Source organism: Rhineura floridana, chromosome 5 (genome assembly GCF_030035675.1).
Source record: "Rhineura floridana isolate rRhiFlo1 chromosome 5, rRhiFlo1.hap2, whole genome shotgun sequence".
In the NCBI taxonomy this organism is placed as follows: Eukaryota; Metazoa; Chordata; class Lepidosauria; order Squamata; family Rhineuridae; genus Rhineura; species Rhineura floridana.
In genome coordinates this window covers 154,390,786-154,417,454 of record NC_084484.1, presented here as the reverse complement: position 1 = coordinate 154,417,454, position 26,669 = coordinate 154,390,786, and the positions used below count along the sequence as shown (strand labels likewise).

At 41.7% G+C, this 26,669-nt stretch overlaps 2 protein-coding genes across 4 annotated transcripts in view; one reads left to right on the top strand and one right to left on the bottom strand.

Moving 5' to 3' along the window:
* RPL21 (ribosomal protein L21) overlaps positions 1 to 26,669 on the top strand; it is a 279,136-nt gene that overhangs the window by 200,652 nt on the left and 51,815 nt on the right. The window contains exon 1 of one of the 3 annotated variants that reach the window (XM_061628524.1): positions 19,303 to 19,312. The exons of the other annotated variants lie outside the window; for them this stretch is intronic. The gene's annotated coding sequence lies outside the window, so the exon portion shown is untranslated. Of the gene's footprint in view, positions 1 to 19,302; positions 19,313 to 26,669 lie in introns of those variants that run through there. 3 annotated transcript variants of the gene reach the window in all.
* USP12 (ubiquitin specific peptidase 12) overlaps positions 13,460 to 26,669 on the bottom strand; it is a 39,794-nt gene continuing 26,584 nt past the window's right edge. The window contains exons 8-10 of the mRNA XM_061629727.1: positions 18,668 to 18,865; positions 16,275 to 16,353; positions 13,460 to 15,292 (exon numbers count right to left, since the gene is read on the bottom strand). Coding sequence (XP_061485711.1) covers positions 15,191 to 15,292; positions 16,275 to 16,353; positions 18,668 to 18,865 — 379 coding nt within the window. The 3' untranslated portion in view covers positions 13,460 to 15,190. The remainder of the gene's footprint in view (positions 15,293 to 16,274; positions 16,354 to 18,667; positions 18,866 to 26,669) is intronic.

Here is a 26,669-nt window from a genome sequence, read left to right as displayed (position 1 = left end):
TCTGAACTGGCGGTGACCAACCAGGAGAGAGACCTCGGGGTTGTGGTGGACAGCACGATCAAAATGTCGACCCAGTGTGCGGCAGCTGTGAAAAAGGCAAATTCCATGCTAGCGATAATTAGGAAAGGTATTGAAAATAAAACAGCCGATATCATAATGCCATTGTATAAATCTATGGTGCGGCCGCATTTGGAATACTGTGTACAGTTCTGGTCGCCTCATCTCAAAAAGGATATTATGGAGTTGGAAAAGGTTCAGAAGAGGGCAACCAGAATGATCAAGGGGATGGAGCGACTCCCTTACGAAGGAAGGTTGCAGCATTTGGGGCTTTTTAGTTTAGAGAAAAGGCGGGTCAGAGGAGACATGATAGAAGTGTATAAAATTATGCATGGCATTGAGAAAGTGGATAGAGAAAAGTTCTTCTCCCTCTCTCATAATACTAGAACTCGTGGACATTCAAAGAAGCTGAATGTTGGAAGATTCAGGACAGACAAAAGGAAGTACTTCTTTACTCAGCGCATAGTTAAACTATGGAATTTGCTCCCACAAGATGCAGTAATGGCCACCAGCTTGGACGGCTTTAAAAGAAGACTAGACAAATTCATGGAGGACAGGGCTATCAATGGCTACTAGCCATGATGGCTGTGCTCTGCCACCCTAGTCAGAGGCAGCATGCTTCTGAAAACCAGTTGCCGGAAGCCTCAGGAGGGGAGAGTGTTCTTGCACTCGGGTCCTGCTTGCGGGCTTCCCCCAGGCACCTGGTTGGCCACTGTGAGAACAGGATGCTGGACTAGATGGGCCACTGGCCTGATCCAGCAGGCTCTTCTTATGTTCTTATGTTCTTATATGCCTGTAGTTAGTGGAATTAAAGATTGATGTATGTTATCCGTTTAAAATAAAATAAAGAAAAACAAAGGGGAGGGGGTAAGCCAAGAGAAGATGATGCTTAACTCTTGCTTCCCCAGTGGCTACTCCCCAACCCCGTGGGGGAAAGCCACTGGAAGGCAAATGGAAGTTGAGAAATAGCAGAGAGGCAGAGGGGTGAAGCACCCCCTCCTTCCACCACTTCTTTGCTTAAAATTTCTCTCCCTGAAGCTGCTTTTCAAACAGGCTAGCAGTCTAGCACTGGGGCTCAGGGTGTGTAGCTATATGTCTTTGCTTCTGAAAAACTGCATGTCATCTATCCAGAATGACAGGGAAATGCATTCATTTGGAGTAAGAATGCAAAAGAAAGAAAGAAAAAGGGGAATATTTTTCTTTTGGCATGAAGATGTTAGAGATCAACGGTTGTAAAAGGATGGATCCACCTGTACTAGTATTTGACCGCAGTTTAATCCAGGATGTATCAATGGCTTTATCCTGCCCACTGGAGCCTTCACATTGTTCTAGTGGCAGCTGGCAGCTGTTTCTTTGTTCCTGAAGAACTAGTAGTATTTCCGAGGATCTCAGAAGCACCATGGAAGGGACAGCTGTAGTTCCAGAATCTGGTCTTCCTGGCCAAAACAGAGTTTGCTAAAGCATACTCTTTCAGTTAATTTGGAATATAATTACCAACTTCTGGCAAACTTAGGGGGATTATAAAGGAGAAATGAGTCATCACCATGGACTCAGTGCATGATCTTCCCCCATTTTGTGCCCTCCAGATGTTTTGCACTACAACTCCCTGATAGTTACCAAGGGCCCTTGTCATTTGGGGCTTTTTCAACATTAGTAGCGCTTGCATTTATAGAAGCCTCATGACATCTGGGGCTGATAGAAGTTAGTCCAAAATATCTGGAAGGTTGGGGAAGGCTGATCTTTGGGAATGTACTACCTGTCAGCTTCCATTCTATAGCTGAAACATGGAAACATTAGCAGTCTACCTCTCAGGTTTATCCTTTGGGTAAATATGATGTGAAGTCCCCCATCCCCAATATTCAGCACTATTGATGTACAAGAACTAGTTGTACCAGATAAGAAGGCTCATTTCCACAAGCCTTCAAAGATACACCCAACTAATTCAATGAAGTTTTGTGATTTGAACGAGCGCTGCAAATTGCAGCGTGACTGAGCCAATGGGAAGAGACCAAGCAGACATCCACAAGAATGTGCAGCCAGCGGCCCTCAGCAGTAGCTGGCGATGGCCTGCTCAACCCACTTCAAGGGAGGTCTCACAGTAGGGACAAGGCCTCCCCCATGCTGCCACCACCACTGCCCACTCACTCACCTCCCCCCAGTCGTTCGCTTGCTCCCTTGACCTTCAGGCTGTGCGGTCTACAGGTCAACGTAGGAAGAGTGAGGGCTTAATGAGGTCTAAAGGGGGGAAAGGGGATTTAGCGAGGTCTAAGGGGGGACAGGGTAGGGGCCTAGTGAGGTAGAAAGGGAGCTTAGTGAGGTAGAAAGGGGGAGGGGCTTAGGAAGGTCTAAAGGGGGGAAGGGAGGGTGATTAACATTTGCAGGATGTGAAAGGGGAAGGTCTAAAGGGTTACGGGGGGAGTTCGGGTTGGTGAGAGGTGGGGGGAGTTTGGTGAGGGAAGGTGGGGTTGACGAGTGAAGCAAATAGGGAGACAGCTCCTAATATAGTATAAGAACATATGAAGAGCCTGCTGGATCAGGGCAGTGGCCCATCTAGTCCAGCCTCCTCTTCTCACAATGGCCAACCAGCCTATGGAAAGCCCCAAAGCAGAACCTAGCTCTAAACTATAAAGCTGAGATATGCTCCAGTTACTTTTTCTTCTACTACTTTTTGTCTATAAATAAATAAATAAAATTCTAAATTAGGAGCTTGCCGTGACTGAGGCTTTGGTTGATAATAAAGTATGCAGTGACAAAATTAGATGCAGCTCTAAATTATCTCCTTTAAAAAAAAAACCTAAAAGCATTTTGAGGGTTGTTTTAAATCTAAGTGTTAGCTGGGAATAATTTCATCAGCAACATAAACCAAGGCTCATATTTGGCAGAAAGGAAAGGAATCACAGAGGCAAAAGCTAGACTGTTTAGTCTTTTTTACTTGCACGCATTGTCAGCTGCCTCTGATAAATGGTGTGCTGATGTTTGGATAATTCTTCACACAGTACATCCGTTTGGCCCAAATGATGTTTGAGTTATTGCTTGGTAGTGCAACTGGATGCAACAGTGGTTTTCATGGTTTATGTGGTACTACCAGTGGCATGCATGCACCATTTTGCACACATCTTAACCCTTTTTAATGTTAGGTTGGGGAAAATGGGGAGCCCATTTGAAAAGATAGTTTCATAGAGGACAAGCCGAATATCAATGGCTACTAGTTATGTGCAATAACTGATTCAGAGGCACTGAACTTCAGGTGCCGGGGAATAACAGCAGAAGAGGCCTGTTGCCTTCATGTCCTGCTTATGGGCTAGAGGAAGCAGGATATTGGACTAGATCAGGGGTCCCCAAACATGTCTGGACCATTATTGGACACATTTGCAATTTGGCTGCCTGGGTTGGGGTTGGGCATGACCATCCACAAAATGGCTGCACCTCCCTCTCAGGAGTATTCCCCCACCCCACACATTTGCTCTTGGATATTCCATCCATCCACACATACCATTACTCCATCATACTCACATACACTGGAAGAAACATAAGAAACTATATTATACTGATTCAAACTATTGGGCCATCTAGCTCAGTGGTGTCAGTACTACTACTGACTGGTACCTGGCTATTTTGTAGTTTTAGGACTTGCCCTAGAACCTGGACCATTTTTTATTAATGTTATAACTACTATCAGATATTTTGAATTTACACTTTTATTTTTTTAATTGATTTTTGGATGTATGATATTTTGATGTTTTTGTGTATTACTTATTACATTTATACCCTGGCTTTCTTTTCCTGATAGAAATGCAAGGCGGCTTACATATGGTTCCCAAGCGGTCTCCCATCCAGGCACTGACCAGACCTGACCCTGCTTAGCTTCAGCAGGGAGCTGGCCTTATGTGCCTTCAGACCATAGCCTGGTCTGTAGCTTTGTAGTGTTATAGTTACAACATTAAACTTAATCACTTACTAATGACAGGTGGTAGCTCTCGAAGATTGCAGAAAGGATTTCTCCCCCAACCCATGCCATATTGACATGGCTCCCATACAGCCACACACTTGGCTGAGGTTGTTAAGGCAGAGGGGAGCACCAAGAGCCTTGTGGTACCTTGCATTTGGGAACTTCCCTCTGGGGCAGCAGGGATCTTCATGCGTGGTCTGAAACTATGATCTCAGTATGACAGGTGAATATTTTTAATATTAGTGGTATCTCAGCCAGTTACTTTTGACTCTTTTAAGAGTTGTGTGTGTCTTTCTGTCAGGGTGGAAGAACTTGAATGGGTGTGTTACAGTGATAAAGTATTCAAGAGTCCTAAGAATAAATGCCAAAGACCTCAGTAATGTCTTAAGAATTGCAATAGTAAATTAGAGTCAGTTGAACATTAAGTAAATAAGTAAAATGCTGATTTTGTCATTCTTTGACCAGGGCTAAGATTGCCAAGTGCCTATAAAAGTAGAGTGGCCTGCTCCTTTGAAGAAAGACATAATAGCCTTACACACAATGTTGAACTGAGAAAATACTACAGAAAGAATTCACTAATAGGAAAAAAACCTTGCTGTTTATAAAAGTACCTATAGCCAACAGATATTTCTATCAAACGTTAAAAAGCTGTTGGGGGGGAAAACTTGCTGTTGGGAAAAAAACTTGGCCTGCCCAATATGCATGTTTTCAGCCTAATATGCTTAAACCACTCCACTTAAGGACAGGTGGGCATGGTCAATTAAAAACATAGAGCACACCTAGAATTTTGCTAGAATATATTCCACCTCTCACTGTTTTATCTTGTGCAAACTGAGCTCCTCATTTCCATTGGATACTATTGTGCAGAATTATTCCACAATTGTTTTTGGAGTTTTTTTAGTGTTGCAAAGTGTTGCTGTAGTTCACATATTCACAGAAACAGAAGCAAAAGAAAATGATGTACTATAGGAAACTTCACTAAAATTGCAAAGTAAATCAAACATATTTAAAGTGACTATCTGAACTATATCAACTGTCTTAATAATGTTGCTTCCTCCCTGCTAAAACAAGATCAGCACAGCACATGTCGTTTCTGTTATTTGGGCTGATTGCAGGTGTTGCCACCACTCACAATATTCTCAGAGGCACATGTTACCAAATTCTTCCAAGCTACACAGGAAGAGGATTGGACTGTGAAAAACCAACCCAAACAGTGTTTGCATTTTTACCAATATGTAGGGCAGTACAATATCTCAGAGAGGAGGTCAGGTGTCCTGCTCCCCTGGTGCATTTGCTATAGCTGTCCAATTTCCCCGCTTTTTAAAGTTTGATAGAAATATCTCTTGGCTATAGGCACCTTCTTAAACCACAAGGTTTTTTTGCCTGTTAGTAAATTTCTCTGCTTTTTAATGGGATCCTGTGCAAGTTTGCTGAGCATGGATTGATCATTTCCATGCTTATTTTCAGTGGGATTTACTCCCCTATAATCATGCTTAGGATAGGTGAAACTGACCAAGGGGGATGGGGAGGAGGAAGTGCTGGGGTAGAGGAGAAAGAGGGAGAGGAGGAAGGGCAGAAGGGAGGAAGGGCAGAGGGAAGGAGGGGGAGGGGAAGGAGGAGATGGGAGGGGGAGGGGCAAAGGAAGGGGCAGGGGACGGCAGGTTTGATCATTTGCATGCTTATTGAGTTCAGTGGGATTTACTCCTGTGCAATCACGCTTAGGATAGGTAAAAGTGACCGGAGGGGAGGAGGAGAAGAGGGGAGGAGGGCTAGAGTGGGCAGAGGAGGAGGAACAAAGAAGAGGGGAGGGGAGGAAGAAAGAAGAGGGGAGGGGAAGAAGGGAGAGGAGAGGGGAAGGAGGGGAAAGGCAGGTCTGATCATTTGCATGCTATTGAGTTCAGTGGGATTGGTATTGGTTCAGTGGGAGGGTATTGGAAGGGGATGGGGAAGAAGGTATAAAGGGAGGGGGAGGAAAGGGGCAAAAGGGAAGTGATGGGAGGGAGGAGGAGGGCAGGTTTGATCATTTGCATGCTTATTGAATTCAATGGGATTTACTTCCGTGCAATCATGCTTAGGATAGGTAAAACTGACCCTGGGGGAGGGGGAGGCAGGGGAAAGAAGGGATTGGAAGGGGAAGGGGAGGGAGGAAGGGGATAGGAGGGAGGAGGGCAGGTTTGATCATTTGCATGCTTTTTGAGTTCAATGAGATTTATTCCTGTGCAATCATGCTTAGGATTGGTGGAACTGACCTGGGGGAGGGGCAGGGAGGGGGGAGAAAGGGGGAGGGGATTGGGTTGGTGGGTGGGCACTGGGCAGATGGGAAGCCCCTGTCCTTTCCAAAAGGAAAACATTGTGAATAGCATCATTGTTTTTCAGGGTTTCCCCCACCTTTTTATTCTACAGCAGACACATGTAGCCTCCGACCCAAATTTAAACCAAAGCTGTCCCTGGCCACATCCACACCAGACCTTTATTTCCCTTTAGACAGCGATGGCTTCCCCTAAAGAATCCTGGGAAGTGTAGCTAGTGAAGGACGCTGAGAGTTGCTAGGAGATGTGCTGTTCCCCTCTCAGAGCTTCAATCAGAGGTGCTGACTGTTAAACCACTCTGGCCACTAGTGCTCTGCTAGGGGAATCATGGGAAGTGTAGCTTGTTAAGCGTGGTGGGAACTATAACTGAGGGGAAAATTACACTTCCCAATTCTTTGGGGTTCTTTGGGGTAAGTCATGTGCTTTAAATGTGAGTTGGATGTGCTTTATTGTGTGGGACTGCATTACTTCATTAACTGATGATGCACCTTGCTGTTTGCATAATGGTCTGATTCTTGCCCAATAGCGGCAAAAGAGAATTCACATACTAGGAAGTGTGGCTTCCACTGCTGTTCTTCCCAAGCTATTACCTTTGAAGGTAGACCAAAACATGTGTTTTCTGTCAATTAATACTCACTGGAATTGGGTTGGCTGTCAAAGTGAGTTTATAGTAGCCCACAGGGTAGGCAGGAGAGGGTATAGAATCTTCTTAACTATTACTAATTTCTTTCTTAAACTTTCTTCTGCAGTGAAGGGGCACATCTGTAAAGAAGTTTGGAGCAGCCACATTAAAAGGTAGGCTGGGCATTCCAGGCAAGGAGTTGCTAACCCTGCTTTGATATGGATATCTTTGCAGAGGACACCTAGTCAAGCCTTACCAACAGCACAATCCTAACAACAGCTACTCAGAAGTAAGTCCTGTTGAGTTCTATGGGACTTAGTCCCTTAATAAGTGTGTTTAGAATTGCAGCCTTCAGGGGCATCCATCTTTACTCCTGAGTGCTCCCATCTAACATCTCCACAACACTAGGCTCCCTTCTTTGTATAATGGCCTTCTGGTGACTGGCCTAGCCTGGAACAAGTGTGCTAGATTAGATGTTCCCTACCCAGGCTCCCTAAAGAGAGAAGGAATGATCCCATCACTTCAGATGGACCTAGGAACGCCGTCATTTAGCTAAGGTTTCTATCTTAACTTCCAATCAGAGAAATTTGTTTGTTTGAGTGGTATGCTCCAAGCAACTGTTTTTACTTAATGTCTGCCCCTGAAATCTTAGGTTTTGGGATGCTTGACCTGGCAACCCTAAGAGAGGCCTGAAAAGGTACATTGAGCCTCTAGGCCTGAGCCCCCCCCCCCAATCTAAGGTTGCCACCTCCTATTTCCATGAAGGGAAAAAAAGCTTTGGAAGACAAAGCTGCTAAATTTCCCTTGTACATTCTTTTAATAACAGGTGCTCTGGGCTAGTTATAAGGGCCCCTTTAAGCTCACAGTAAATGGACAAGTCAGGCAATGTCATAGATTAATTCCTAAAGTGAGAGGTATGAGGCCTCAAGCTTCCCTAGAAATAACAAACACCCTTTGACTAGAGAAGGGATAGGGAACGTTTGGCCTTCCAGACGTTGCTGGACTTCGAACTCCCTGATCCTTGGCCGTGCTGGCTGGAGCTGAGTTGTAATCCAGCAATATCTGGAGGGCCACAGGTTAGCAACCTGAGTTATTCATTGGTGAAGGGAATGCACTCTGCAGGGCAACAACAGCAACTAGCAGAGGCTCTAACATCTGAACTGGTGTGACAGACTGTTTTCTTGTATTCTCTTCCCAGCCCCGTCCTGCCCCCAGTTCCCAGAACATCTCCCCCTGCTGAGGACTAGTGGCATTTTAAGTGGATGGAACTTTCCTGGCTGCTCAAGAGTGCAGGTGAAAGGAGATGACACTAACCTTGATTTTCAGAGCATCAAGAGCTGAGCCAGCTCTGGGCACTTCCGTGGGAGGGCTCTGGCTGAAGGTTTGGGACAGGCATAAAAGGAGGTGCCGCTATGAACCTTTTTTCTGCAGCAAGAACAGCAACTAGCAGAGGCTGTAACTTCTGAGCTAGGGTGGCAGACTGTTTTCTTGTATTGGAATACTTATTATATTTATCATTAATTGGTATTTTAATTATCTTATTATGACTTATAATATTCATACAATCAAACTAAGTTATTCATTGAATTGTTTTTAAATGGTTAAGTATTTGATACTGATGTAGTGATTTGTATTTTTGTTCTGTTGGGAGCTGCTTTGAGCATATTTATATGGAAAAGCAGTATGCAAAGTTAAAAAATAATAAATAATATCCTCGGAGATACTTTGCCAAAACAATAATCACACACTTTCCTGGCATTCTAAGTAAGTGTTACAGTGGAGCCCCAGTTCAAATTCATACCAAGTTGCAACAAATGAGTTTGCCAAAGTAACTGGAGTTCTAATCTCAGAAAGTGACTCTTATTATACAGCCAGCATGAATTTTTCACATCCCACAATGTTAAATTGAAAATACCCCCCATGCCATTCTGATGCTTCCCGTAAGCTCATTTCAAAACAAAACCTTACAAAACATATAGTCCTGAACTCAGAAAAGCTTGCTTAACAACACTCTAAATTTTCATGGCAATACACAAAACAGTCAAAGGGAACTGAGAGTTCAAAGTATAAAAAGAGAGAGAAAAACCAGACCCCTTTTGGACTTTTTTCTCTCAGTTCTCATAATCTGTTGAAATTAATTAAAAATCAGCCATGTTCACAGAGTACCTGAAATCCTATTACTGACCTTGCCCCATACTCTGACCTTCATCTTCTACAATTTAAAAGTTAAAAAAGAGGCCTGGCTGATTTTTAATTAATTTGAGTAATCTTGCATTGAACTGAATGATAACGTCTGGCATGCTCGGTAAGAACCAACTGTCAGTGTTCTAAAAGCCAGACTCACAGCTGCTGGGCTTGCCTAATCAGGGGACCATACCCATACCAGACTTCGATTTCACTTGAGACAGTCATGGCTTCCCCCAAAGAATCCTGGGAAGTGTAGTTTGTGAAGGGTGCTGAGAGGAAACTCATATTCCCGTGACAGAGCTCCAGTGGCCAGATGGTTTAACAGTCAGCCACACTGATTGAAGCTCTGTGAGGGGAACAGGAACTCTCAGCACCCTTCACTAACTACACTTCCCAGGATTCTTTGGAAGAAGCCATGACTACCTAAAGGGAAATAAAGGTGTGGTGTGGGTGTGGCCAGGCAGGGACAACTTTGGTTTAAATTTGGGTGGGAAGCTACATGTGCCTGCTATAGAATAAACAAGGTGGGGGAAACCCTGAAAAAGAATGATACTGTTCACAATGCTTTCCTTTTGGAAAGGGTCTTCCTCTCTGCCCAGTTCCCATCCATCCAATCTGCTCCCCCTCCCCTCCCCACCTCTCCCCCAGGCCAGTTTTACCTATCCTATGCATGATTGCACAAGAGTAATTGAACTCAATAAGTATGCAAATGATCAAACCTGCCCTCCCCTCCTCCTCCCTCCTATCCCCTCCCTCTTGCCCCTCTCCTCCCTTCCCCCTCCCCTCCCCCTTTGAAGCTGATATATCAGAGCTCAGAATGTTTTACAGTCCACATTTGTTACACATTTTATTATAAACATAGAACATGTGCTTGTTCTCTGAAAATTAAATATAGTCACAAACAGCAAATTATTCCAACAAGCAGTTCTTCTGCTGTTGACACTATAAAGAAATCCTATAAATGCCTGACAATGACTACACTTATCATGCTCTCCCCTTCTCTCTTCCTGGAGATCCAGCTACCTATCTTTCCATCTTAGCAGAAAAGCTCTGTGTAACCTGAGAAGCTTGCATAAATTTCCACACCAGCCTAAGAGGTCAGCCATTGGAAATGGTGTTACTGGAGATACTATGGGCGGGAGATCTGGCATTTTGCCAAGTCAGTTAACAGAATCTGTAGTAGCATGGCTAATTATCTACATTTTATTAAACCAGTTATCTCACTCTAGTGTCAGATAAACTCAAGACCATCCTTTTTAAACATGAGTTAATAGGAGTTTGCACAACAAAACCTTGACTGAAGGAGCAGCACATAGAGAAAAAAATTGGTCATAAGGGGGGTGGGTGGGGAGAGATGATAAATTCAAACTCATTATCTTTAGACTTCATAGAGTGCCCTGGGGGTTTGATCCAGTGTTCTTTTGCTTCTTCACACATCCTTGGCTTTCTGCAAACTCTCATGCCCTAGTTTAATTAGTAGTCCTAGTGGCAAGGCTACCAACAGGCTTTTCTAGGTCCTCGGAGAGCATAATGGGGAACAAGGAAACAGGTCATAAACTCACTTTGTGAGGAGTCCAGGCAGTTAGAGACAGCACAGCTACGAGCCTGCACTCAGGCTAGAACTTACTCCTAAAAGCTGTGCTCAGATATTGGCACATATGGCTAAATGTATAGTGTATGCTGAATGAGGAATAGGGGCCACCCAATGGCACCTGACACATCTAGCATTTGCACCCAAAGTCAATGTGCAGGGCTGATTAATGTTCCAATTCTATGGACAACTGCAAGTGAAAAAGTCTTCCCAAATCCTGAATCCCAGTCCCAAACAGCAGACAGGGTTCAGATTCCACTTTGATCTTTCATTTTTAATAGAAGGCTCTAAGAGTAAGCAACATTTAAAAGGGTATTATAAAAAGATTTTGAGATTCAGGGGCCCTTGGGCAAACTTGGTAGGCCTCCCTAACATGGAAGAGCCAGGATGGGCAGACCAAAGATTCACTAAGGTTGCATTCAAATTTAACAATATATAAGAGCCCCAATGGATCGAACTTAAAGATCCACCTAATCAGAATTCTTTCCAGATGCCTCTAGGAAGCCACAAGCAGAAAATTAGTACAATGTCACTACCCCTCTCATGATCATCAGCACTTGGTATTCAGAGGTGTACTGCTGCCAATACTGGAAGAAGTACAAAGCTATTATATGCCCAGGAGCCATTGATAGCCTTATCCTCCATGAATTTGTCTAGTCCCCTTTTAAACCTGTTCATACTACATCTTGTGGAAGCAAATGCCATATTTAACTATGCACTGTGTGAAGTACTTCCTTTTGTCCGTCTTCCCACCATTCCCCTTCATTTGATGAAGTAGTGTTAGAGAGGGAGATCTACTTCTCTCTACTTTTGCTTTACCACGCATCATTTTATACACCTCTATCATGTCCTCTCTTACTTGCCTCCCCAACTCTCCCAAACTAAAAAACTCCAGACATTGTAATTATTCCTTAAAGGGGTGTTGCTCCACCTGGAATACTCTGGAAACGGTAGCATTGTTAGAGCAGCAGGGCCTGGGTTGCTCTTGGGACCTAGCAAATGTCCAACCTTGCCACCCTTTGGAGCTGTCCCCAATTAAAGTAATGTATTCAAATTGGTCCAATGAAAAAACTTCAAATTATTTCCAGCACAGAGAGAAAAACATTTGTAGCAGTGAAGTCTCAAAAACGTTACATTTAATATCTTGTACTCAATTGTTCTAGTTCTTAGATAAACTGCCCATTGAGAATTTATACCAACAATGTGCCAAAAATTATGTTTCTTGCCTGATGGCTCATCATAAAATAAATGGGTACAACTGTGATGCCATTCAAAACATTCCTAATGTAACAACTGACTTCAAAAGATATCCTCAGATTATGATTAAAGAGGACATTGATGTTAACATGCTGTTCTGACTCAAGTTGTCAGTGGGCTCAGCTGGTAGAGGAGAAGATATAGTTGATGGAACCTTCACACAAACCCCAGAGTTCTTGAAGTTGGTAGAAACATACTACTGAATCAAATGATAAATTATAGTAGGAAAATATATGGACCAGTCATGCTAGCTTAATGAAATTGATAAACATGTTACTTTAGAAAATAATTAAAATTAATTTTTGAAACATTTGTAGAACTTATCAGTTAGAATGAAACATTGTATGATATATAATCACCATATCCATGTTTTTGCCACTACAGTAGAATGCATGAGGGAGCTAAGAAACAAAAATATTTTTAGCTTTGTATTTTCAAACTTAAAAATTAAAAGCAGAGATCAAGTGTAGAATGCTGAACTTCTCATTGACCACATACTTTTTAATAGACACTCTAATCTAATATGCAAAATCAGAACTGTATTCCAACCATCATTTACAGCTGAATCCCTTTTCCTCATCGCTTTGGAAGGTTCTTATCCTTTTTCAAATGACTATTTTGTGCTTCCAGTGCTTCTCAACTTAAGGTAGTATTTCAAGAACCACCACCATCCCATATTTCCAACAGTACTAGGAATAAAATTAATGCAATGGCTAGAATTCAAAGAACTGGGCAACTAGTTTCATGGGCCCAAGGATTTTTTAGACTTGCTTTTGAACAGTTCTCTATCTTTCCAGATTGCAAATTATCTTGAGGGGCGTTTCAAAACAGTTGTGATATGAAAGGGGGTCAGATATGTAAGGAAATGAGTTTAAAAAGGTCACTGGGGATGCGTATAAGTTGTTGCATGAATCTAAGCAATTCTTTGAATTTCAGGCAGCATCTGAGAAACAGTAACCTGAAACAAAGCCAACTTTAAAAAACCCACACACATTGTTGAAGTAAAGCAACATATGCTGCTCCCACTTTATCAGCAGATCACATATAAAAACCATTTATGCTTTAAGGTCACTATTTTGTCAAGTCATAATGGCTATGAACCATAAGCCCTATACAGGAATACCCCGCATTAACATACGCAATGGGACTGGAGCATGTATGTAAAGTGAAAATGTACTTAAAGTGAAGCAATTGCACTGCACTGCAATCACCACTAGATGGCAGTGGCGCCATGCCATTAAGTGTCCATAATTGCGAAGCGCGCGTATGGGGTATGGTGGCGTATGGAGCATGTACGTTATAGCGAGGGTCCGTTAAACGAAGGTATGTAAATCGGGGTATTCTTGTATTTAATTTACTTAAAGGTCCTTCAAAAACCATGATCTACTCTTCTTGGAGACTTACTATGATCATCTTTGCAAAGCTCGAATTTTAGCTAAGTAACAATTTTTTCAAAAAATAAGAGTGCTGACCAAAACAAGGCTTTTATAACTTTTGTTTTTATATATATAAAAACTTTACAATTTGACATTACATTTTCACATTTGTTAAATAAAGTAGCCCACTTGGTGACCCTGTTAAAAATCTGTTGAAGTTGTTTTCCTGAGCTAAATGATACAGATAAAATATATGCATTAATTATAGCAGCAGACAGAAAAAAAAGTTCTACATTTTAACAGCGTCAACAAAACAAAGAACACATTCTATCAAGGCATAACTGCTCTGGTTGGAAATGTGCACCCAGCCTTTTTTTCTCCAAGAAGTTACATTCAGCCACTGTCAGACAACAATGATAATGCATGGAAATGTCAATTAGAAGAGAGTTCACTTCTAACAGAAGAGTTCAATTCCATATCATCTGTTGTGATTCAATCGCATCTCAAAAGACAATTTTATTACTATCAAAAAATTTCTGGATAGAGCCATCACAGGACTGTAAGGAGTCATTTCATCCAACATACATCTGGGATTATAAAATCCGCAGCAGCCACAGAATAACGACTGAGATATTCTGAAGCTATTCTACATTTTTAATTAAATGCCACAATTAAGCCCAGAATGACATGCACCACTGCCAACCTGGTCCTACTGAGACTTAAGCATGAACAACTCTGACCCATATTGTAGCCAGTTGTTTAGAAGACTTAGAACAGAAAGACTGGCATACCACCAGTGCTCCAGCATCTCACTGTAATAAAACAAGTCATCTTTTTCATAAGGTCAAAGGAAAGTCCCACTTCAAACTCCTTAAATAAATCATGTCAAAGACATAGCCGGAGTCATCAGCTCCTCATGAAAGAAGCGAAATGCCACACCTTCCCCAGTTACTTCAGGTTTTGAACGTATCCTTATTGAGAAATGAGATAAATCCCTTAGACGAGCAATGAAATAAAATATTTAAATCTTATTATAAGCTAATATATAAAACTAGGTTCCAAAACATGTTGGAATTGAGAAGAATACAAACCCTCTAGAAGTTACAGTAATACATAAATAAAAATAAACTATAGTTATAAACCAAGTTATTCCCCATAGGGAGTTTAAAATCCCAAACTGTTATCAATTATAGAGGTACATATTACTGTAATGTAAGCTTCTTAAAAGAAGCAAAACATACTTGCCTTCTTGATTATATTAACTAACACCAAATTCTATTAATTTATTCTGGCCACGAAGGCAACTGTTAGGCTAACTCACTCACTCTAATTAGGTGTGCAAGAAACCCAGATACATACTCAGTAAATAAAAATAAATGAAGAGATAATCATTTGCGCTTTTAATAAGAAACAAAACAAAAATAGTATGTCAAATTTATATTGCTTCTGTTGCAGTCCTGTGCAACACTGGCCAAAATTCAGTGTACTGAAAACTATGAAAATGTTTCCACTGACTTGAATGTACTTTTGATCAAATCTTCTAGTCAAGTTTTAGCTGCTTGATGGTGAGCTCTTACAAGAGCAGATGGCATTTCTGTTCCCACTGATCAATTGTCATGGATCAGCATTCTCAGTGTGACACCTGAGCAAATTAAATGAACATGATATAAAGTGTTTAAGAAAGCCTCTCTGAAACATTGGCTTTGTTCTGTGCAAACTGTGCCACCATCCCTTTGACTTTGTGCATTCCTTTTCTCCCTTTTAAAGGCCTGAGTATTTTCTTCTTTCCTCAAACACCAGAAAAGTAGTGATATACGAAGTTACTTTTCACCGCAGACACATTCAGTCCCGAGATTGATAAAAGAGGATATAACCAGACTCAGAGTTTTTTGAGATGTCCGATGTCAACCCATAGAATTCTTCAATTGCTTGTGCATCTATTTTCTAAAACAAAATGAAGAACATATTTCCATATAAAGAAGTGTTATTCTAATTTATGTTGCATGGGTACATCAATTCTAACTGGAGCCAGGAAAGGTCAGATTGGTGGAGTCACCACTACATGTGAATCCTCACCAGCTCTGTCGACCAGGATGAAAGGTGTGGGTTTTTTCCCCCCTTTTTTGCTGTGCCAGCTCCAGGCGTGAAACAACTAAGAGACCCAAAGACTGGGCTCCTTGGGAAATTCATGGGGTTTGGGGTCATGCTCATCCAAGGCATCCAGTGTCCTGCCCCCGAAATCCTCCATTTGAGAGTTTTCCGTTTGCTACTGCCAGTGAGAGAACTACTGGTGGGAACTTCCCACAGGCTTGGATGGAGCTTGGGCCGCCAGCACAGCGGAGTTGCCGTTCCTAGAGGGAAGTCTGCACTGCCTGCCAATCCTCTCCTCCAGGCATCAAAAAGGGAGGTGTGTGTAGGTATGTGTGAACATTAAAGGCTAAATTCTTATGCTTCACAACAAAGGAAATAGGACAGAAGTTAAGGGTGATATCCAATGTTGTATGAGCAGATTTCTACTCACACAACAGGACTTCCCCTTCCTCTTTCCTGCAACTCCCTACACACCTCCCAAATCTGTTTTCGGAGTGCCTCCCCAACCCTCTGCAGCAGGTTTTTTTTGGGGGGAGGGGTGAAGAGAGCTACAGGCCAATACATTCCACAAACTGTGTCCATTCCACTGGCTGACAAACACCATTATCTTAAGACTACTACAGTAGCTGTTTGCTATAAGATCCTTCATATTTAACACACCAACAAGACACTACTAAGGAAACATATGCAAAGACAAACTATTCAGTCAGAAGTAGTCTACTTATGCTAGTAGAACAGTGTAAGTTTCTTTTCTATTATCTTGGAGATTATCTAAAAGCACTAGACCAAACTCCTACTGTAATATTTAGAAACCTGGAATTGTAACAGTTCTTACCTCTACAATGTCATCATCAAACAGCAACCAAAAATCATGACTCTTCACTATTGCAATATAGTGTCCTCTGTTAGGTCCACTGTGAAAAAGTAAACAGTGACCATAAAATGAATTGCTAACTTGAAGAACACATTGTCCTCAGATGATAATACTGAGCAATTTCAACTACTCCTTCTGTTTACCTTCTCTTTTAACACAACATATTTATATAAGAAAACAAGCTTCAGGTACTGATTTTACATGAACAGGAGTCAAAGAACTAGTTAAAACAATTTGATTTCTTACCCGCTCTTTACCATCAGATGAACAACAGGCATGCTATTTTCTTGGTAATTTAGCAACAGTATAAAATCACACAAAACTGTAACACTAAAAAAAATATTTAAAACTCAACTTTCAGGCTTAAATTGATATTTGGGTAAATGCAACAAGCAGCCCCTAAAAGTAGGAAACTGAAGTTTTGCTTCCATGTAAATATATTAGCTTGCAACCTGTATTTCTGATAAAAGAACATTTTCAAGGATTGTTATTATGCAATTTATTCATCATTACACTAGTCCAAGAGGAGTCTATTTCATAGTTGGGTAAGACATTTAAGCCTAGCGTATCTGTGGGATAGAACTGCCACTAACTGCATCTAACAGGCTGTTCAAAAATGGAAGATGAAATGGACACAATACCTTCCAACAGGATCTAGCTCGAACAGGTTCATTACTTCTAATGATGCACATGCACCGTTAGAACTAACTGTTCTTGTACAACCCTGTTAGTCTGTTAGGAAACTGATTTCACCATTAACTGTAATGATCAATTATAAACTTTACTGTAAGATACTGAAAGATATCCATATTTGTATTATTCAGGTATGCAAGGAAGTGCCCAAAATCATTTAGTGGAGTATGCCAGCCAACAGTTTTCATGTGCCAGACATCTCTTCTTTTCCACCCAATCAAAAATCATGTATTTTGCAACTCATGAACCTGTTTCTATTCAATGAACTTTGCTGGAAATTTACTATAAATGTCCAGAGGCTTGGTGGTGGGCAGTGGCAGCCACAGCCTGGGTGGGATGGGAGGGTGGTGGCAGCCACAGCCTGGGTGGACTGGGAGGCCGCTGGAGGCCTCGGCCTGGGTGCCTGGTGGGTGTAAATGTCTGTGTGTTTGGGGGTGGGTGTATCTGGGGATGGTGAGCAAAGCAAGTGGGAGGGGGGAATCTGCCACCCTAGTAAACGAATAGGTTTCTTAAAAACATGTTCCAAAGGCGTTATTCATGTTATGTCTCTTGCAGCAAAAAGAAAAAAAAAAGAGTGTCTTCTGACACCTCAAAGACTAATGAACTGATTATGGCATAAGCTTTCATAGAATAGTTCACATCACCAGATGCAGGAGAGATGGATCAAGCAGGAGAGATGGATCAAGTGGTCTGCTCCGAGCAAAGGCAGGAAACAAAATGAGGCCTCAAAGAGATGGAGGGCTAACAACTTCCTTTGAAGTTACAGAGTTTCCTGCCTTCAAGCAACAGGGCGAGCTAAACCCAGTTGTACCCAATTACCTAGCAGTAATGCACAAAACAGTTTTCAATAATGCAGACATCTTGGTATCAGTCAACCAATTAACGCATATAATGTACTAACTGGATTACTGCAATGAACTCTATGTGAGGCTTCCCTTGTGGTAGATTCAGAAACTGCTGTTAGTGCAGAATAACTGCTGACAGAAATAATGTTCACTCAGCATATTACATCTGCTCTCAAAGATATGTATTGGCTGCTGATTTGATACTGTCATGTTCGTGGTTTTACTATTGATAAAAACAACTCTTAACAGCTTCCTTCCAGCAATGCAGCTGAAGATGGCACTCTGTCCCTTTGGGGGGGGGAGCCAATTCAGAGGGTCCATACTGAATTGTTCTCTTTATGGGGAAAGGGAAACCAGCTTCCTGTTGGAAGGGCTGCAGATGAGACACCCACAGAAGAGAGCCTCCACATCTCATGAGATGGTAACCATAGTTTGGACAGTGGGAAAGGAAGGAAGAGGGACAGTGACTGGATCTCAACACCACCCTTACCGAACTCTTAACATGCATGTGGGCACAAGTGGGGTGCCACATTCACTTTGGCCACACCCTTTGCTGGAATGTAACCCTTGGAGGATTGGCTAAGAGCAAACATAGCCTTTGGGCTGAAAAAGGTTCAGCACCCCAGGCTTCAGAAGACACACCTATGCAGATGCTGTTATTTTGTTGATACTCTCAACAACAATTTTGGCACATATGTACAACTATATATGTAATTTATTTCATCAAAGGGCTATGATTTTATAGTTTCAACAAACGATACAATGCTATTTCACAGTAAGTCAATTGCAATAACATGTCACATTGTATTTTCTTACCTTCCACAGTGGACTACCACAGCCACAAGATCATACATTCGGTCAGGATTAGTTGCATCTCCTGATGTATTAAATAGACGAAGCTCTAAGGGAAACACTACCCTATAAGAGAGTTTTGTGTATCGATGTAGCTGATCCATGTATTTAAATCTCTTCAGATGAAGAGCTAGAATCATAGGAAGCTTTTTCACTTTCATCCTGAAACAAAATAAACTTAGTGTGGTCATCAATGTTCAAGATTCAACTGCATTTTCAAACCTGTTTACTGACAGTTGGTAGTATCCAACTAAGTCATGCTCACAGCACACCCGTTAAAATTAGTGAACTTAAATATGCAAAGATGTTAAACTCAAAAAGCAACACATTCTCACAGTAATTACCATTTGCTTGATTGCTTTGAACTGCACACCCAAGGAACCCTTACAATATATGGAAGGTACCATGACAATTATGTTAAAAAATGACCCATAGTTGATACTAAGCAAGCCACTTAGTTTTATATACCAAGATTAAAAAGCCATTTGGGGGCTTGGAATATAGCTTCTGAAGTAGAACTCCTAAAAGTGCTCATATGTGCCACTGCTTGCAAGCAACACCAAGTAAAAAAAAAAGGGGGGGGGGAAATACATTTTGCAACCATTTTACTCCAGCTGAACATTCTACTCATTTAGGGAATTTTTCCAATCCCTTTGCAATAGAATGTGAACTGTTTGCAAGGAGGTGCATATTGATGGGAAAAGAATTCCATTCTTGATGCTGAGAGAACTAGGCTGACATTCTCTCCTATACAATCTTGTCCTTCGTACTTGACAATCTGGGTCGGAGCATTTAAAAGCAATGCAGTGCATATGGGTAACGTCCTCATGGGTATCATCAATCCACATGGCATTAGTGGAATGTACATTCTGAAAGTAGTATCAACATGTTCATTCTGCAATTTCCAGTTGGCATGCAAAAAAATTAAGAATATCCTAAAAATGTCACTAAGGAGCAATGTACCAGACCCTTTTTTTGCATCCCTCAAAAGTTAACTTCTCACACTGAAAATCAGGCATCATGAAACTTCAGTACATCACTACTTGCAAATGCATGTTTTAGTTTACTGGGGTGCAGCCATGTACTTAAAAGTGACTAGATGAAAACAGCAATGGTTTGTACAATGACGTTTGACAGACAAAGTAAATTATTCCACACTAAGTTACTATTAGTATCCTAACCCCACTTACCTGGGAATAAGTGCCCATGAATTCAACAGATCTTAGGTCTGAGCGCGCTCTCTCTCTCTCTCTCCCCCTCTCAAATTTAAAAATTGCTAGCTTATAGACTAAAATGCATTTGTAAAGCTACACATTTCATTATTGGTGGACTTGAGATTGCCCTGTTCTTAGCTATATTGCGTTTTTCACAACTGTTCAATGCCAGAATTGTATGTGTAGATGCCTGCAGCTTTTCTCGACAAGCAGCTTTACTAGCATGGTTATTTATGGTTCACCAGTGTCTGATGACAAATCTTATATCTTCCTAGAACGTTTCACAGAAAACCTATTTGTTGACAGTGTTCTAGAGCTGAAAGACTGTATTTTAAATAAAGCCTTTAGCTTCAGAATTCTGTTTATGAATTCTGCTGCTGCTTCTTTTTGTGGGTGAGACAAGAAGAGTGATAAAAGAAATCTTTATGTAAAATCTTTATAATCCAATTTTTCTTTGCAGTGAAATTTCAATATGGTCCTCGTTCTTATCAAATCATATTAAGCAATGCATTACTGCTAGAAAAATATGCAGTTTAGATGTATGTTAAAGTTGCCACTATAGAAGTGCTGCTGTAACAAAGTGATTTAAATATTCCACTTCAATTGAAAAAAAAATGTTAAAACTCTATGCACTTGCATCTGATACTGTCTTTAGTGCACCCAGCTGCAAATGGATACTTGACCCAGTGATCAGTCTACAGTAATTAAAGTTAACACTTAAAACCATCTTCTTAGAAATCCTTTCCACAGAAGCCAGTATACTTTACCCACACTAGCCCATGAGGTTACATCCTTCAAAACAGATGTTATAAACTTTTATAGCATGATTCTATTCATGGGGATCGTATCACCCCATCCTTTATCTACTCCACTGGCTCCCAACTTGTTTCCAGCCCCAATTCAAAGTGCTTATTTTGACCTTTAAAGCCCTAAACAGGTTTAGACAAGTGTACCGGAGGGACCTCTTATGCCCATATATACCTGCCCATGATTTAAGGTCATCTGGCTCTGGTGTCCTGTGTGTGCCTGAAATGAAAGATCCTAGAGTGGCAGAAGAGGGCCTTTTCAGTTGTGCCCCCAGGCTTTGGAATACCCTATCCCAAGAAGCCCACTCTGCTTCTTCACTGATGGTGTTTCTGAGGTTTCTGACAACCATCTTGTTCCAAAGAGCCTTTGAGAGGGACTGAAGGTATCGCCTGAAACTGATTTTATTTCCCCCCCTTTGAGTTTGAACTCTTTAGTCCTGCCTTTTAATATCACCTCCCTTGAATTTTTAACTGTATTTTTATTTTAATCTTTTATTATGTTTTTATTTACTGTTTACGATTGTATTGTGAGCTGCCCTGAGTACCCCACTGTGGGGCTGAAGGGCAGGATAGAAATATTTTAAATAAATAAATAAATAAATATATTGTTAGAATTGTGTTCAGGGTATACCAACACAGTATTTTATTTAAACATTTGTGAACCTTAGTCACTATTAACAATTGTTGTATCCAATTAGCAAATAGTGATGGCTAGAGCAATGGCCTTACTGTTTTATTTTATCAATTGTGAACACTTTGAGCACACTCCTTGTAGAAAAATGGATAAAACTAATATATAACAACAACTTTTCTAGATGTGGAACTCACCTTTAACCTTAACCTCTAAAGTGAGATCCTCTTAATTTTTTTTTACCATACAGACTTATCTTATCCCTCTGCTTTTCTTCCTTCCAATTCTCTTCCTTTCTTCTTCTCTTTTTAAAGAAGGTTTAATAAAAATCATGATGTCATTGGTGAGACCCTCATGAGATGGAAGTGAAAAACAGTTGTGGATACAACCCGATGAAGAACAAGTAGCTAGAAACCTGTCATTTCCAGATAACGTCAATCTAAGTCTACTGAAAATTGAAGATATGCTGAGTGAACATATTCAAGGACTGTTAGTTCCCCAGTAAATAGAAACATAATGCTGGAAAAGATCTTGGAGGCCCTCGAATCTAAATCCCCTACTAAGTGCAGGATGCAACTACAACATACCTCACAGATGGCTGTCCAGCATCTGCTAAAATACTTCCAGCAAAAGAGAGCCCACCACTTCCCAAGGCAGTCTGTTCCACTGCTGAACAGCTCTTACCACAAGGAAGTTTCTTTAATGCTTAGCCAAAATCCATTTCTGCAATTTCCACCCAGTAGTCCAAGTTCTGCCCTCTGGAGCAACAGAGAACATATCTACTACTACTCAATCAAGGAGAAGATGAGGATGAAGGTTTTGAAAAACAAAATGCCAATGTTTCAAGGAGGCATGATGTAGTCGAAATGGGGGACTTCAATTACCGTGGTATCTGTTGGGAGACATATTCTGTCAAACAAGGCCACTGCAAGAAATTCCTGACTTATGTTGCCGATAACTTTCTCCTACAGAGAGTGGAGGAAGGAACTTGAGGGTCAGCTATCCTTGACTAGATTCTAACCAACAGAGATGACTTGGTGGATGAAGTGGCAGTTACAAGAATTCTGGGGGAAAGTGCATATTACACTAGAGTTCTTGATTTTAAAGGAAGCAAAAGCTGAGTAGTCATACATGTACCTTGGACTTCAGGAAAGCCAATTTTAATAAAACTCAGAACAATGATAAGAAAGGTTCAATGGCAAGCCACCCTAATGAGAAAAGGAATGCAAGATGGGTGGGCGTTTCTAAAAAAGGAAATTCTAAAGGCACAATTGCAAACAATTCCAACAAGGAAAAGAGTGGGAAGACAGCAGAAGAAGCCAATGTGGCTTCACAAAAAGTTTAGAGATGACCTGAAAACAAAAAAGGACACATAGAGAAAGTGTAAGGAAGGTGAGGAGATGAAGAGTGCAGACAGAGGTAGCACAGAATTGCAGGGATAGCATCAGGAATGCTAAAGCTGAGAATGAGCTGAGGCTGGTGAGGGATGCTAAAAGCAACAAAAAAGCCTTTTTCAGGTACATGCATAGTAAAAGATAGAGAAAAGAAATAGTGAAGATGGCAAAATGGTAACAGATGACAAAGAAAAGGCAAAAGTGCTTAATCCTTACTTCGGCTCAGTCTTCTCCCAAAAGAGGATCTATGAACCTCCTGACAAATGTGAAGTTGAAGGGTCAGAATTGCAGCTTGAAATTGACAGACAAATGGTCAAGGAATAGCTAATCACTTTGAATGAGTTCAAATCTGCAGGGCCTGATGAACTGCATCCTAGAGTATTGAAGGAACTGGGTGAAGAACTCTTGGAACGACTGTCTATTATCTTTGCGAAATTGTGGAAGATGGGTAAAGTGCTAGATGGCTGGAAGAGGGCTAATGTTGTCCTACCTTCAAAAAGAAGGATCCTGGGGACTACAGATCAATCACTCTGACATCAATCCCAGGGAAAATTCTGGAGCAGATTATAAAACAGTCAGTCTGTAAGCACCTTGAAAATAATGCAGTGAATTACTAGAAGCCAACATGGATTTATCAAGAACAAATCCTACCAGACTAATCTTGCCTCATTTTTTGATTGGGCAACCTCCTTGGTAGAAAGTGCCTCATGACATTCTGATTAGCAAGATAGCTAAATGTGGGCCAGATGGAACAACTATCAGGTGGATCCACAGTTGGCTACAGAAACATGAGTGCTTATCAATGGTTTCTTCTCAAATTGGGGTGAGTTAATGAGCAGGGTACACAGGATTTAGTCCTGGACCCAGTGCTCTTCAAAATTTTTATTAATGACTTAGATAAGGAGGTGCAGGGAATGCTTATCAAATTTGCGGAAGATACAAAATTGGGAGAGAAAGCTAATACCCTGGAGGACAGAAATAAAATTCAAAGTGATCTTGATACGCTGGAGCATTGGGCTGAAAACAACAGAACAACATTTAGCAGGGATAAGTTTGCACAGTTATAAGATGGGGAATACTTGGCTCAGCAATACTGTATGTGAAAAGGATCTTAGAATTGTTGTTGATCACAAGCTGAATATGAGCCAACAATGCAATGTGGCTGCAAAAAAGGCAAATGCTATTTTAGGCTGCATGTTTCCAAATTGCATGAAGTACTAGTTCCCCTCTATTCGGCGCTAGTTAGGCCTCACCTTGAGTACTGTGTCCAGTTCTGGACACCACACTTTTAAGAAGGATGCAGACAAACTGCAACAAGTTCAGAAGAGGGCAGTGAGGACGATCAGGAGACTGGAAACAAAGCCCTATGAGGAGAGACTGAAGGATCTGGGCATGTTTAGCCTGGAAAAGAGAAGAGTGAGGGGAAATATTGATAGCACTCTTCAAGTACTTGAACAGTTGCCACACAGAGGAAGGCCAGAATGTCTTCTCAATCATCCCAGAGTGCCACACACGGAATAATGGGCTCAAGTTGCAGGAAGCCAATTTCAACTGAACATCAGGAAAAACCTCCTAATGTAGAGCCATACGACAATGGAACCAATTACCTAGGGAGGTGGTGGGCTCTCCAGCACTGGAGACATTCAAGAGGCAGCTGGACAGCCACCTGTCGGGTTTGCTTTAAGTTAGATTCCTGCACTGAGCACAGGCTGAACTCGATGGCCTTATAGGTCCCTTCCAATTCTCTTATTCTTCTGCTTGACAACCTTACAGATATTGGAAGACAGCTATCATGTTTCCTGTCAATCTTCTCTTCCCAAAGCTAAAAATGCTCAACTCTTCCAGAAGTATTAATTAAAATTCTAGAGGTGCAGATTTAATTAGGACTTAAATGTAGAAGAAAATACCCTTATTGATTGATTGATTGAATTTGTATACCGCCCCATAGCCGAAGCTCTCTGGGCAGTTTACAACAATTAAAAACATTAAAAACAAACATACACATTTAAAAAAACATTTTTAAAAAGCAATTCAAAAACACAAGCTAAAATGCCTGGGAGAAGAGGAAAGTCTTGACCTGGCGCCAAAAAGATAACAGTGTTGGCGCCAGGCACACCTCATCAGGCAATCATTCCATAATTTGGGGACCACCACTGAGAAGGCCAACCAACTTCCCTTGGAGTAGGCACCCGGAGGAGGGCCTTGGATGTTGAGCATAGTGTACGGGTGGGTTCGTGTCGGGAGAGGCGTTCCATCAGGTATTGTGTAAGGCTTTATAGGTTAAAACCATCACCTTGAATCGAGCTCGGAAACATACAGGCAGCTAATGCAAACGGGACAGAATCGGTTTTATATGTTTGAACCGTCTGGTCCCTGTTACCAATCTGACCGCTGCATTTTGCACAAGCTGCAGTTTCCGAACAGTCTTCAAAGGTAGCCCCACATAGAGCCAATTGCAGTAATCTAACTTGGAGGTTACCACAGCATGGACAACTGAAGCCAGGTTATCCCTGTCCAGAGAGGGGCGTAGCTGGGCCACCAACCAAAGTTGGTAGAAGGCATTCCATACCACCGAGGCTACCTGAGCCTCAAGTGACAGAGACAGTTCTAGAACCCACAAGCTACGAACCTGGTCCTTCAGGAAGAATGCAACCCCATCCAGGACAGGTTGGACATCCACCATCCAATCAGAAGAACCACCCACTAGCAGCATCTTAGTCTTGTCTGGATTGAACTCAGTTTATTAGCCCTCATGCAGTCCATTGTTGCAGCCAGGCACTGGTTCAGCGCATTGACAGCCTCACCTGAAGAAAATGAAAAGGAGAAATAGAGCTGCGTGTCATCAGCATACTGATGGCAACGCACTCCAAAACTCCGGATGACCGCACCCAACGGTTTCATGTAGTTGTTGAACAGCATGGGGGACAGAACTGACTCCTGCAGAACCCCATACTGGAGAGTCCATGGAGCCGAGCAATGTTCCCCAAGCACCACCTTCTGGAGCCCACCTGCCAAGTAGGAGTGGAACCACCGCCATGCAGTACCTCCCACTCCCAACTCAGCCAATTTTGCCAGAAGGATACCATGGTCGATGGTATCGAAAGCCGCTGAGAGATCAAGGAGAATCAATTGAGTCACACTCCCCATCTCTCTCCCAACAGGGCGACCAAGGCTGTTTCTGTGCCAAAACCAGACCTGAAACCCGACTGAAATGGATCCAGTTAATCGGTCTCATCCAAGAGTGTGTGGAACTGGCCTGCCACCACACGTTCAAGGACCTTGCCCAGGAATGCAACGTTTGCTACTGGCCTATAGTTATTAAGATTTTCTGGGTCCAGGGAGGGTCTCTTCAGGAGTGGTCTCACTACCGCCTCTTTCAGGCGGCCAGGGACCACCCCCTCTCGCTTCCCAAAACCACTTCATTGGTCAATGTCATATGATGGTGAAGACAGCCATTTGTGTTTCAAACTGGAGGATATGCTCTATTTCTATTTTGGGAGCATTAACAGTTGAATCGGAAACTGCAGTTTGATGTAAAATCAGACTGATAACAATATTTTGCCACTTAAGCTATGACTCTAGCTGTTGGAAAAAACAAACTTGGCCTGCCCAAGATGCATGTTTTTAGTCTGCTATGCTTAAACTACTCTACTTAAGGAAAGGTGGACATGGTCAATTAAAAACAGAGCACACCTAGAATTTTGCTAGAATGTATTTCACCTCCCACTGTTTTATCTTGTGCAAACTGAGACACTCCTCGTGTCCACTGGAGACTATTCTGCAAAATAGTCACTGCCATTATTCCACAATTGTTTTTGGAGGTTTTTTAGTGTAAATTGTGCAAAGTATTGCTGTACTTCACATATTAACAGAAACAGAAGCAAAAGAAAATGATATACTATAGGAAACTTCACTAAAATT